This window comes from Charadrius vociferus, unplaced genomic scaffold (assembly GCF_000708025.1).
Source record: "Charadrius vociferus isolate BGI_N301 unplaced genomic scaffold, ASM70802v2 scaffold285, whole genome shotgun sequence".
Taxonomy (NCBI): Eukaryota; Metazoa; Chordata; class Aves; order Charadriiformes; family Charadriidae; genus Charadrius; species Charadrius vociferus.
In genome coordinates this window covers 2,210,421-2,224,719 of record NW_009648470.1, presented here as the reverse complement: position 1 = coordinate 2,224,719, position 14,299 = coordinate 2,210,421, and the positions used below count along the sequence as shown (strand labels likewise).

The 14,299-nt window shown below is 35.9% G+C and overlaps 1 protein-coding gene across 1 annotated transcript in view; it reads left to right on the top strand.

The window, feature by feature from the left end:
• TDRD3 (tudor domain containing 3) overlaps positions 1-10,129 on the top strand; it is a 55,981-nt gene extending 45,852 nt beyond the window's left edge. The window contains exon 12 of the mRNA XM_009885651.1: positions 10,013-10,129. Coding sequence (XP_009883953.1) covers positions 10,013-10,129 — 117 coding nt within the window. The remainder of the gene's footprint in view (positions 1-10,012) is intronic.
• Positions 10,130-14,299: the final 4,170 nt, after the last annotated feature.

Below are 14,299 nucleotides of genomic sequence, written 5' to 3'. Positions count from 1 at the left end.
TCATATAGGACTTCCACTATGGGTCAAATGGCATATAGGAAAAAATGAAAACAGTGGTTTTTAGTGATTGCAGTAATCTTTGTTCCTTTCCTGATGGAGCTCCCTCAGTTTACCTTTTCACTCTAGGACGGTGATGGATGAACCTTCTTGAGTGCTAGGGCTGAAAATAAAGTTTTACAAGATATTGGGTGCAGATTTGGTGAGACTTCTCTTCTTGCTTGCTTTCCTTCTTGGCCCATTCCAGTCTCGCTTCTTTTCCCTGTGCACATAATTGGCCCCCTTTTGATGTCTGACACCCATTAGCTCACTTTAGCAGTCCTCACTGCTGGGTGTACAGCCGTTGGCAATTTGCGTCACAAGACATAGAGTTTCATCATCGCTGTGCAGGGAGAGGAGAGAACTTGAGTGGCCAGGGAGAGAGTTGAGTATCCTACAAGTTCCAGGCCAATTAAAGGAGGGAACTGCTCAACAAAGGTTGATCTCTTGACCTGGAAAAGGACTTCCCTCCATATCAGGGAGGGGAGGGAAGTGCTGCATACGTGAGTAAATTGGCATGTGTGGTTTATTATGTAGTGCTTTTGCTTTTCTTACACATGGCGAGTTTTGGTTGGGTTTTGGTTGTTTTTTTTTTTTCACTTTGGTCCTAGCTTATTGACTAATTATGTGTAGACATAAAAATTTGTTGAAGAAGGATTTTTAGAACTTTGTTCTATTCTGTAGCATTATAAAAAGTTCCTAATCCTTATAACCGTATTTTGCCCATCATAATTTTTTGATCCTGTTGTAGAACTTGCAGGTTGACGTGGTCAGTTTATTTTTTTTTAAGTGGTGGTTAATAATTAAAAAAATAGGTGCAATTCAACATATTTTATTCAAAATATAAAGATACAGCATATATGTAATATGGAGGCCCTGGCGTTCAAGTTACAATATTCTCTTTTTTTATGGGGCTATTCTGAGTTGCTCTATGGGCAGTTTCACTTTTAAGACTTTCTTAAATTGCTCTGTCCCTGCAGCACCTGTAAGCAGTTTTGGTTTGTTTTTCTTTAATTAGGAGTTGGGTTATGCTTGTTTGCTTAAAACCTTTTTCTGGATATTTACTAAAATACCCTTTGCCATGTTTTACTTCATCATTTTTTTTGTGTGCAGTTGGTCATTCACAAGTAAAATCACACAAGCATTTGTTTATCATTTATATACATCTTTGACGTTGGGGATTTGTATACCCATTTTTTGTCATGGGTGACTGTATGCACACAGCATTCTGCTTCAGCTAAAATGTCACCAAAATTCACTGCTTCCCTGTTTAGGTTTTGGTAATGATTTTGTGCCCTAACAGCAAAGCATTAGGTAATTTCTCATACTATTACTTAGCATCTTTGTTCTAATTTGTTGGCAGAATTTTCTGATTACATACTAAAATAAGACCGGCAATACAGCAAACACTTTTTTCTGCCCCATGTGGATGTGTATGTTTAGGACTGTGTCTGTATTACCAACGTAAACCAAACCTTTCCAGAGGTTCATTCAACTTGATGTTCTGAAAAACTGGATAAGTATTTTATTAAAAAAAAAAAAAAGATATTGAGGAGAGAGAAGGGCTGAGTTGTATATGGGGAGAAGTATGGAGATGGACCCTTAATTCACTGCTGTTTTCCAAAAACTGGCACAATTACTCCTTATAATAACATTACTCCTTATGGCACATAACTCCTCATGTGCCTTACTGTTATTGATTTCATGTTGTTAAATCTATGTGCTTTGTTGAAAACACTTCTACTTCCAGTTTGTGGCTTCTTGCTGAATTGAGAAAACTTGATGTGTCTGGTTGCATGTTGTTTATATAGCAGATCTCACTTCAGTGTATCTACTTTTCCTTTAGAAATTATTAAAAATAAACCATTAAATATTTATAGTTTGATGTTGATACCACTCAATGTGAAGAAGCTTTTGCTAATAGAAGTTGGTATTTCTGTTTTGGTTTGGCTATATGGTGTGAATGGCTTAAATATGTAATTCTAAGGAACTTTTAAAATTCATGACTTTTTTCTGGATTAAGAACATGGTGACAACTTGCAGGAGGGAATGTTTGTTTCAAGCACAAACCTCACAAGAAGAGTTACACATTTATCTTAATATGTGCTACGGGGAATGACTGCAAGTAATACTAACCTGTGCAATACCCTTAAGGGGAACAGATAAGCTAGCAAAATGTCTGTGGGATAATCATGCCCCAGGCTTATGTTATGCTGGTTTTATGGAAATGTAATTGGAATGTAGTCTATTTAGAAAACAGAGTGCTTTGTTTTCAAAGTTGAAGAAAATCGATGAAGTGCAGAGATATGTCTGATTCCAAGTTAACTGTTGTGTTGCTTTTAGCAGTCTCACATTTAAGTATGTAATTCTTTTCCTTGTCCATTCATCTATTGTCCATTTCTTGATTTTTCTGAAGAATCGACGGATTTTCTGTCACTTGGTATCTACAGTTATCTTTTCAACAGAGGAAAAGTGAGATAAATCTAATTAAAAATGTTAATAGTATATATCCATTTTTTAAAATCCAGGATTACTGAAATATTTATTATAAATTTAATGTCTTAAATTTATGTGTATTAAGGCTTTAGTTGATAAATTGGTGGCCCTGAAGAATGCTTTGTAGAATTTTACAAAAACTGGCCAATAAAGTGTAAAATTAATTGAAATCTGATGTTTGGTTAGTGCAAGTCAACAGAAAAGATTTATTATCATTGATTTATTTCTGATGCTAAAGCAAAGACAGTCCAGGGACGGTGCATCTTGAAATTTTTATTTAAAAAATGAAAAAGCAACAGATTTTATGGCGTAGTTCTATGCCACCTAGTTTTACGTACCATAGTTAAGAAGGTTTACATAACATAGTTAGTTACTTGTGGCCCATGCGTGTTCAGCTGAGACAAAGACATACCCTCATAAGGGTCAATTCCTTTTTCTAAGTGTAAATAAGGGAAAAAAATGGTTTGTATGTGGTTTGGTTGGGTTTTTTAAAATTACATTGCAGCAAGTTTGTTCTAGTGACTTGTTAGTAACTTTTGAATTTGACTACTCCTGCATTAGGGAGTAACTTTGGGACTGTTCTCTCTGACAGGCTTGCATACAAACACACACGCATTCTGATAAGAAGGTGTAAGTTCCACTTCAGCTCATGAGTTATTATCCTCCTCAGAATTACTTTTAAATGTTCTTATTTCAACTTCAGAAGGAATCAATTCTGTTTCACACACCCGTAACATTTGAATAAGGGAAGGCTAATTGCACATTCCATGAGATTATTTTAATGGGAAAAGAATTTAAGACTGATTAGGAGTATGGTTTTGTGGACCGAGCTGATGACCAGTTATCAGTTCTGCGAAGGAAGCAGTTCTTCCTCCCTAATCCTGACCATCCTGACTTTTGAACTGGCATTAGTTAAAGGTTGCAGCTGTACATCTGAGCAAGAAAGGGAAAAGAAAAGTGGAAAGAAGAGTGAAGAAAAAAAGGGCAGGAGAAGAGAAAGGAAAACAGGTTAAGCAGTAGCCAGACATTCATCTGGTGCAACTGTCTATGGCACTACAGCCCACGTGCCAGAATTAGGCTGTAAATTTAAGGGTGTCACACAGTTGATTCCTTTGTTCAGTTATAAAAGATTTAATTGTAGTGTGATGATACACTTCAAAAGATGCAGGCAATAATTAATTTATAATAATAATAATTGTGTATCTTATTGTTAACATTCTGAATGGTATGTTAAAAGATTAATTTAAAAAAAATTATCATTAAATCACTACATAATTACATTTCTTTTAAATAACATTTTTAATTTAAACACAGACATATGCTTTCAATGTTATGTGTACTTTTAGTCATCAGTGATACCTTACTGCAGTGTCTTACATGATATGTGTGAGCATACTAAAAGTATATTTTTCTAAAAATGTAGTGCTGCCTCAACTCCTTCAAAGGCACATTAATAAGGCTAAGAGCTTACATTAATTATCTGACAGCAGTGAGGGGTCAGCTCTACGCACGTCTGGCAATATAACCTTGAATCCCACTTGTCCTTCTCAGTCATAATTTAACTCAGTAATTTGTATGGCCATAGGCCCAGTCTTAATATAGATGTGTTGTGTACTGTGGAAAAAAAAAATTATCTGCATCTGCAGGCTCACAAAGATTACTTTGTGAGAAGATTACTCTGAGAGGAACTGATGTTTTAAGTCACAAGAATAACTTGCGAAGAAAATTGATCAAGAGCAAGTATGTTGGATAATTCTATAATAGACATTTCAATAATGCTGTTCTCACTAAGTCAGTACTTGGTTAAGACCCTTGAAAATCAACGTTGGTGGTAATTTCTCTTTCACTTGGAATTTTCACACCGCATTTGTTAGTAATTTTTGAAATTATGTCTTAAAGCCGCTCTAAGATAGTATAACTTAATACTTAAATAACTAAATGACAAAAACTATCTTTTCACAAAATCCTGTTTTCAGACTTAGTTGTTACGGAGTTCTGAGAACCCATGAAGTATTCAGATAAAGTAAAAGTTTAAGGGAGTACTGCACACACTTTAGCCAATGATCTTTTTCCTTGCAAATATAGAATATGTAATATATTGTAATTTAAATATTTAAGTTTAGCTTTTCTAGGAAACTTGTGAATTTTTCAATATGACCGTAGCATGGTTGGGTTTTCTGTTTGTTTTGGGGTTTTTTGATATGTCTGGAAAAACTTGCAGTCTCTTTTGGATTGATAGGAGCATGGGCAAGTAGAAACTGCAAAAATCAAAGCTTTAAGTACTTAAGGAGATCGAGGCTGGATGATTAGACAAAAGAAGCAAGTTTTAAGAAAGGAATTTACCCGGCAAAACAAGATATCACTTGGTGTGTTAACAACAGGAGACAGCTGTTGCCAGCTTAGTGGGCAGTGCAAAGAGGCGTTAAATCTGGACCGCAAATTGGAAATTGAAATGCACATGAAAGAGAAGCTTATTTTGCAAGGAAGCAAGCGCTTTTTCTTTGTACTGAGTCCAGCATGTTTTCCATGCATTGAGTATGTGGGTGAAGTTAAAAGTACAGCTTAAACTGAAGCAATGGTTTGACATTACTGAAATGGAAAATGTCTTCTGTTTTCTTTGCCTTCTGTTTCTTCTTCATCCCATGGTTCCTGGCCCCACACTGCTCCTTCATGCCTCCTTGCACATGCTCTGGTGATCATCACTTGGTAGCACACAGAGAGCTATAATTAAAAAGCCTTCGCAGAAGGGCCCAGTGAATAGAGCAGAATTTTCTGTTCATAAGCAGGAATAGACAGAGGTGACTTGTTTGTAGGTGGCAAACTTGGAGCTGCTCAGCTGTGGCTTGCAACAGCATCCTAAGTATCTGTGAGCAGAACATTCAGCAAAGCTTTTGTGTCATGAATAACTTCTGTCCTGCTTTTTGCTGTCGTCCACCTAGTCATTGTTCTCAGGAGTTATACAGTAAGTGTTCACTTCAAGGACTATATTTAAAAAAAAAAAGTTTCTAAATGGTTCTTTTGAATGCACTGAAAGAAGTCTTGCAATTGAAATTCAATGAGAAAGCTTTTAATGAAACATAAGTTTATTCTAATATTGTTAATTTTAAGAGTAAATTGGTTGTTAAATTATTTTAAATGCTGGATTTATAACTTTATTCTGCAGCTATGAAATCCATTGAATTTTTTACATATAAGCATGCTGCTAGTCACTTGGCTGGACTGAAGTTACTTCCTGATTCACTAAGCTGAGCTGGTAAAGTACAGTGGTGGTATAAGCTCTTCAGAATATATGGGTCCATAATAAAAGCACTAGGTGTGCATATATTCCCATTTTACACTTGTTTAGTTCTTGTCAGTCGTATGAGATGGAACAAAAATATCTAAAGTAACAGCAGATTTTTATGGCAAAATCTTGAATAGACGCTGAAATTCCCAATGACTTGTACTTCCCTGTTTGCCATCTTTTTTTTTTTTTTTTTCAATACCTAAAGAGTGCTGACATTCTTCACCCTCTCGCTCATGTCATTCTAACCTCTTACTGCAATAATTTATTTGACCATTTCATTGTTTGCATTGTAAGCTTTCCCTTGCTTTCTCTTAGGGATCTGCCAGTTTTTTGCTGTCTTTTGCAGTTGTGCTTAGTGGTATCATTTAGTCTCGGTGTACATTGCACTAGGTAGGCATTGTGCAAGTACTAGAAAATTCACTTCTGGATCCTGGAATATTAGCTAAGTAATGTGTAGAGACATTCGTGAATGAAAAAGGGCATAACTTATTTCCGTTGAGCAACCCAGGGTTTGAACTAAGCATGGAGGCCTATGTTCAATGTTCCCCCACCCCCCCGGCCCTTGGCTGCCCTAAAAGGGAGGAAGAGAAGTGCTAAGCAGAATGGAATCCAGGACAAGATAAGCCGGGAGAAGAGTAAAACAAGAGGCGCGTGGACAGAGGGCCTTAGCCAATCTAGTTGTGGGACGTTGCACGTGAACAAGGGAGCTGGACCACTTATAATGTTGTTGCCTATGCATGCTTTTGCTGTAAGCCTATATATACTCTGCGAAAATATTCAATAAAGGAGAATGACCATACTCACATTGAGATTTCATCGTTACTCCGGGTCCGATCCCACTCCGACAGTAATGAGTAATAAGCTGAAGGATGGAGATAATAAAATATATAAATTTTTTGACTAGTGTACTAATGTTAAACTTCTTCTGGTAATAGAAGGAGAATTAAAATACTCTGAGAGTTGTGGCCACCTTTGCTTTATAAAATGTAATCTAGGTCTTACGTGGATAAGGAAATAGGAAATGAAATAATTTAGAATGAATCAGAAGCAACTGATGAATTGAAAGCAAGCAGCAAGAAAGACCAGAAGACTAGAGTTGGTGGCAAGATGTGTGACCTAATTGACTACAGAGTTATAATGGAAGAAATGTAGACAGATGAAGTTTTTAGATTGAAGAACTGGGAAAACAAGAAAGTGAACATTACAGACAGTAAGTTTTGTCTACAGAGGGTGGATGGTGTTCCAGAAGAGTGATCGCAGTTTTGAGCATGGGGTGGAAAGATTTTAAAGTAAATTGAGATAAAGATAAGCCCAGGAAAAAATCCTTAAGATGGAAATAAAATAAAATGGCAACAGGAAAAGGGTGAAAGATCAGCAGTGGTGGCCTGAGGGTCAGTGATCAAGAAATGATGGAAGAAAAGAAATGCAGTTACTTCCAAAACAAGAAACAACATTTAATAAAGATATGGCTTGGCAAATAGTTATTTTGGAGAATACCAGATCTGATTAGGATGAAATGTGAATAGTTAGGACCCAACAAACAAATGAGAATGTGTCATCTGACATGAAGATGGAAGACTTCAACATGATCAGTAATTCTGTGTGGGGAGCCAGTCTGCACAGGGAAGAGAGAGGGAACAGTTGAAACATGTTCTGTTGCTCATTTAGTCTTATAATTTGCTGTATTGCTCACTTTCATTTTCTTCAGAGCTTCAAGAAGTGAATGTGATTTCACATTTCATTCTTGTCTATTGTAAAAAAAAATAATACTTGGAATGCATGCATCTACAGTTTTTCATTCTATGTGTAAAGACAACTGCACCAACATAGAAATGTGTAAGACAAATTCTAGTTTTAATTTGATTTTACTGGATTCAAAGGATCGACAGCATTAACTTCGAGATTTGATGAAGATTTGCTGCTCTAGAAATTTACTCTGATATACTTATCTTCAGAAAGAGGTTGGCTATTACAGGTGAGATGAGATGCACTAAACTATTTAATTTCTGTTCTTTTTGAGCAAAGACTACCAAGGTTACAAAGAAAAGATTTGTGTCTAATTCACTATGGTCTCTTGAAAACACCAATATGCATTGCTAATTTTTCAGTCACGCATGTATACCATTTAGTCTTCCAGTTTTGGAAAAATCCAAATATTGAGTACATGGAAGTTCACCAATTTATTCTTGAAGCGTGAGCTCTTTTATGTCAGATTGGAGCTCTGACAAAGAATCTTAAGAAAGCTTGCAATTGCGTTTTTCTTTATTCTTTTGGCAAATAATATGAAACTATTTTCAGGTATTCAGGTTTCTTGGAGTATATTGAAAGAGTTAAAGGTATTTAGGCCACTTCAGGTATTCAGCTTACCTTTTAACATTTTGATGCTAGTACAGCTTGTGTTGTCAGTGATGAGAGATTACTTCATATACTAAGTTGAGGGTTTCTACTAGGGCTAACGGTATTGCAAACTGTGTGGATTTTTTGGTTAGACATCTGCTTTTCTGTTGTTGTTTTTTTTTCTTTCGGATAATCAATGTCCCTGAACCTCTTTATATGAGGGAATCAATAGTCCTGCAAGCGGTAAAAGAGGTACACTGGAAAAAAAAAAGTAAGTTTTATGGCAGAATTCCATGGTTCTCAGCCTTTGGCTACAGTGAAACTAAAAGATAAAAATCAATTATGCTGTATTCAGTTGTGTTGAAAATCTGTTTTCTTCTACAGTTATTTCAGACTCTCTGTAGTAGGGCTTAATCTGTTGTTCTGGAAATATAGCTATAACCACAGATGTGCCCTGTTAAATAGGAGACTTTACTATGAGGAATGTGGTTGTCTGTAGCTTATTTTAAAAATCCATGTTTGTTGATACTGAAGTTGATTCAGAAAGATGTTTCTTGAATAAGATCTGACTTTTCACAGCAGAAGGAAACTTCGGCTGTCGATTTTCCTTTTGGGCTCCTATAATGAAATATTTTACTGTTGTGACTAGCTGAATCTTTGTTACATGCATGTTGCACTTTAGTCAGCTCCTGGGTGTTGGAATTGTTGATTAACTTTTAACGAATCATTCAGTGTTCGTGGTTTGTGTTCCTGTATGTTCATAGGTTGTGAATGAAAGGGAGTTTTATACTCAGTACCTTTTCCCAAAAGCAGATTTCTTACAGCATGTTCCCTCTAGATCTGGTGTGCACTACAGTGTAGTGTTAGCATATTAAAGAAATGAAGGTATAACTGTTTCCTTGAGACACCATCTGACTATGATATTCATGTTCAGAAACTATCTTTTTTAGCCTATAACTTTTTCTTCTATTCTTTTTGTTATCAACTCTAGTGCTCTTAAAATTCTTTATCTTGAATGTGTACCATCTTCAAATATTCCATCAGATGAATGTTTTTCCTTTCAGTATTTCTTGACCAAAGTAAATTTGTAGCTATTTTAATCTTCCTTCATAAATCATTCTCCAGTCTCTTGATTATTTTGGTGGGGTTTTTTCTCTGAATTCCATGTAATTTGTCAGTATGTTTTTGGTATTGAGATGCGTAGGAGTGAATGCAATATTGCAAATATGTAATTGCCTCTTCTGTCATTATTCAGAGGTTATATTTATTATTGCTGCACATAGCAAAGTCATATCTAAATTGCTGTCCACTATACTTGTAGGCTTTTTTCATTATTACTGCATCACAGATTTTTATCTACTGTTTCAGATCTGTATTTCTAGTATGCATATTGCCAGATGTTGTTCCTTGCATTTCCATTTCCTAATTATTTCATTTCATTCCACACACATTTCTAAACTCCCAAAAGCTGGGATTTCTCTTGCTCTGGCAGATTATTGTGGTTATCTTGCTTCTTGAGTGTGTTGCCTGTATGACTCTTGGAAAATAATTTTGCTTTAATATATATGCTTTTTTCCTCCAAATATTTAATGACTTCTGCTGCTGCCATGGGGATTGAGTTTTGAGATTCTTCATCTTGTTTTTGTTAGCTTTCCTAGGTTTTAAAACCCCACTCCCATTATCTCACTTATTTTATTAAGTGGTCATCAGCACAGAAGCAGCACTTGCTTTGTGTGCATGAATTCATTCATACATGTATGTGTGTCTATGTGTTGTGTGTATGTATGCATATACCTACTCATGTATAACGCGTTTACCTACTCTTCCATTTAAAACAATGCTGTTTACCTGCAGGAGGAGGAAGAAGAAACATATGAGCAAACTCTAGAATTCCGCAGAGGAGGTGATGGTCAGCCAAGACGGTCCACACGACCTACTCAACAATTTTATCAACCCCCAAGAGCTAGAAACTGATTAATAAGAAATAAAAGGTAAATATATGATATTGACATTTTATTTATGGGTTCAGATTTCAAGAAAAGCAGATCTGGATTGTTCTGTTTTTCAGTGTTCTTCAGGCTTTGTGAAATTCATGAGAGAACTGGGTTGCAGATGATGAATATTTTGAACAAATAAATTATTGTAATCACCATTTTACAAGCAAATAGACAACTTGAAATTCCTAGAAACACCTTGGTTTTCATTAAAAAAAAAAAAAAAGTATTAAGCAACAGCACATGTATGACTTTACTTTGTTTAATAGTGGTAATATGTTTATATTACCACAAGCACACAGCAGCGATGGCCATACCTATGGAGAGCTATTGATACTAAATCAGTTTCTTATCATTTAAGTGAAAGTTTTATGGTTGTGTCTTTTTAGTTCAGAAACCACTTGTTGTGATCACCTACATGGAATATATGTTTGGCATATTGCTTCTAAATTTTTTTAGGGATATTGGTATATTTATGATAGAAGTTGGATATCTCTTTCTCTGGCTGTAGAAGAGACTTGATATACCTGTGGGAAAAGGGAAGGCAATAAAAACACTTTGGCAAATAGCTTTTTAACTTTGCTTTATGTAAGAGCTCATGTCATCTGAACAAGCTTTTAATTTGTACTTTTTCACCTGAGAGCAGCAACAAGTTTCTCTTGTTTGCATCCATTGGACCAGCTTCTTCTCTGAAATAAGTGGCTGTTTTTTTTGCTGAACTCAGTACTGTCTGTCTCTGCCCAAGGTCCCATATTCTACTTCTTATGAGCCATTTATGTGACTAAATATTCTTTCATTGTTTTGCTTAGCATGGGAAGGAGAATTTGCAGCACCAAAATCTAAAAATCTGAGGTCACCATTGAATGGGGAGGTATAGGCCTAAGAATATTTACCGTACTCTGAATCTTGACTATATACTTGCACCTATACTTTATTAATTAGCTGAAATTAAGGAATTATATATCATCCTCCGAAAAATATACCTGATATGTACATTCACAGAATCACAGAATGGTCAGGGTTGGAAGGGACCTCTGGAGATCATCTAGTCCAACCCCCCCGCCAGAGCAGGGTCACCTACAGCACGTTGCACAGGACAGCGTCCAGGCGGGTTTTGAATGTCCCCAGAGTGGGAGACTCCACCACCTCTCTGGGCAGCCTGTTCCAGTGCTCCACTACCCTCAAAGTAAAGAAGTTCCTCCTCACGTTAAGATGGAACTTCCTATGTTCAAGTTTGTGCCTGTTACCTCTTGTCCTATCACTGGACACCACTGAAAAAAGACTGCTCCCATCCCCCTGGCATCCTCCCTTTAAGTATTTATAAGCATTGATAAGATCCCCCCTCAATCTTCTTTTCTCTAGACTAAAGAGACCCAAATCCCTCAGCCTTTCCTTATATGAGAGATGTTCCAGTCCCCTAATCATCTTTGTAGCCCTTTGCTGGACCCTCTCTAGCAGATCCCTGTCTTTCTTGAACTGGGGAGCCCAGAACTGGACGCAGTACTCCAAAATCTAAAAAGACCGGACAGATAAAACAATTGTAATTTTTTTACTAAACAAATCAAATATGCTGTACTGCTTTGATTTTGCTTGTGGATCTTCTAAATCCTTAATTTTCAAGCATTGGTGAAAAGTCCCGAATAAAGAAAGCTTTGTAAAGTTACATGCTATTTGTTGTATGTCTACAATGCATCTTTGTCTTGAATCTGATTTAATTTTTTCCCTATTAGCCAGTTTATTGTTACCGAGCTCTTTTTAGTTCCTTTGCTTGCTCCAGTCCTCCACTTTTGGTTGGCGTAATAGGTCCTGCTGATCTCTGCAGCTTTTGATATTTCTGACGTTCAATAATGAATGATTTTACTTTTTTGATCATATGCTTTCATTTGGGGAAGTACTGGCAATATAAGAGCAAAATTTATCCCTGACTCTTGCCAAGGTGATAATTATTCTATTTTTGCCCATATTATTTGATGTTCTATTTTAAGTAAGTATATCAATCACCATCAATAAAAATACCATGAGATAATTTATGCATAAATAATTCTGGCACAGGCACTGAGCTGAGTTCTAAACCAGCTCAGTTGACTCAGAGGAGTGTCAGTGTGATCAGCCAAATGAAATTTGCTCAATGTAGACAGCAACTAAAAACAGGGAGGGGTTTTTTTGTGTGTCTTTAGGTAACATTTTTGGTATTTCTCAAATTTTACAGTATAAATCTGGAAAACTGTGTTTGGCTTCCATCAGCTGGGAGAGGTGGGAAAACAGACATCCAGAGAGAGTGATAGTAACTCCTGTATCTCAAGTATAAATCTGGAAAACTGTGTTTGGCTTTCATCAGCTGGGAGAGGTGGGAAATAGCAAATGAATTGTTGGCAAATAAGAAACAACCTTTCTAAGGCACAGGTGATTGTTCCTTGCAGATTTTCTTATGCCTTGCTTTGAAGATTCTAACAGGATTCTGATTTAAATGGGCAGCAGACTTGGTGTCAAAACCCACCTACCATAAGAAGTAAAGTTACAGCCCTTCCCCTGCCCCAGTTCAAATACTACTGTTCTCTGTTAGACATCTCTAAATAAAGGGGTTGGATTCAGGTGGCAAATAGTGTTAATTGAATAAACCTAAAAGCATTTGTCAACAAGTAACAATGGACTCTTCTCATCCAGGAAAAAAAAATAAAAATCAAGATGTATTTTGGAAAATGTGTCATGAAGCTGAATATAATTTTTTAATAATTACATAATTTACTTTAAAAAGTACATCTTTTATTGACAGTACTTCCACATATATCCTTCTTTTTCTTCATCATAATTTAAAACTGTCTTCCACAGTTGATGAAATGAGGAATTTCCGGTGTCCTCTTTTGGCCCAGGACTGTTTACTTCAACATCTGCTCAAATTAGATAGATTGTGCCAATTTGTCATCCGAAACAGAACTTACTGACCCAGTGCAATGTACAATCAATGGCAGTTTAAACCTGGTAAATTTGGGCTACTTTTGTAAGTCTATCTGTTGGAATGTTGTGCACTTTATCTTCTACAATACAAATAGCAAATATTGTAGGAGTTACATATACCTTAAATAGTCATCCCTGAAAAAATAATTCATTATGAGAAAATAGAACTTACTACTTGATAGGAAGATTCATTCGCTCTAGATCAAAACATTCAATGCCATCTTCTTTGACTGCTGTAGTTGAATTGTCTTGAACTTTATTAAAGTGGAAACTGTCTCTAAATGGCTAAAATATAGTGAATTAGAATATTTGTGTATTTTTATATTACAATGATTTGCTACATCTAGGTATTTTAATAATATCTGCTTTATCAGATTTAGGTTTGTGTTTGGAAAACTTCCACTATTAAGCTCAACTGCATTTCAATATAAAATAATGTAACAGCTATTGGATGTTAACACCAAAAAGAAGTTGTCAAAGTATGAAATTAAATATGTTGGTCTTAGATTCTTGAAACACTAGAATTCAGGTAGAAAAAGAAATTAGAGAAGCAAGAGATGCGTTCTATATAGAGGCTGGGTGGTGTTATTTAAGCAGTTAGCTCCTGTATTAGTTCCATTCAAAGCAATCATTTATTTTGTCTAGAATTAGTAATATGGATTTTTTTTCCTTCTGCCACTGTGTTCTAGCAAATATTTGGGAAACTGAACATCCTGTCAAGACTGTGGCATTTCTGGTCATCTGTGAATAGTGTCAAAAAGTGGAAATTCTTCCTCAGCTTAAGAACGTTCTATTGTCAATCTTTTTGAGGATTAAAATATTGCAGTACTTTATCCAGAAGCTTTTTCTGTGTGGTACAAACTAACTTTCACCTGCTAGATTTGCTTTCTGAAGGTCGTGTAGAGTCCAGTGTAGCTGCCCTCATTTGCAAAGAGTTGTGAGTTGTTGTTTATTGTGATACTATGGTGGACATATTAGTCAGGTATGGATTATAGTACATCTCGTATACGTCTCATGCTACTATATATCTTACGTTGCATTTTGAAATTCATACACGTGACCTAATGAGGTACTGGTTGAAGACAGCAGAATTAGAGAGAAACCAGTGATGAAAACCTATTAAGCTTTTAAAAAAAATAAGTCATGGATGTAATCAGTTCTTCTCCAGTTTCAAATGTAGGCAGAAAATCAAACG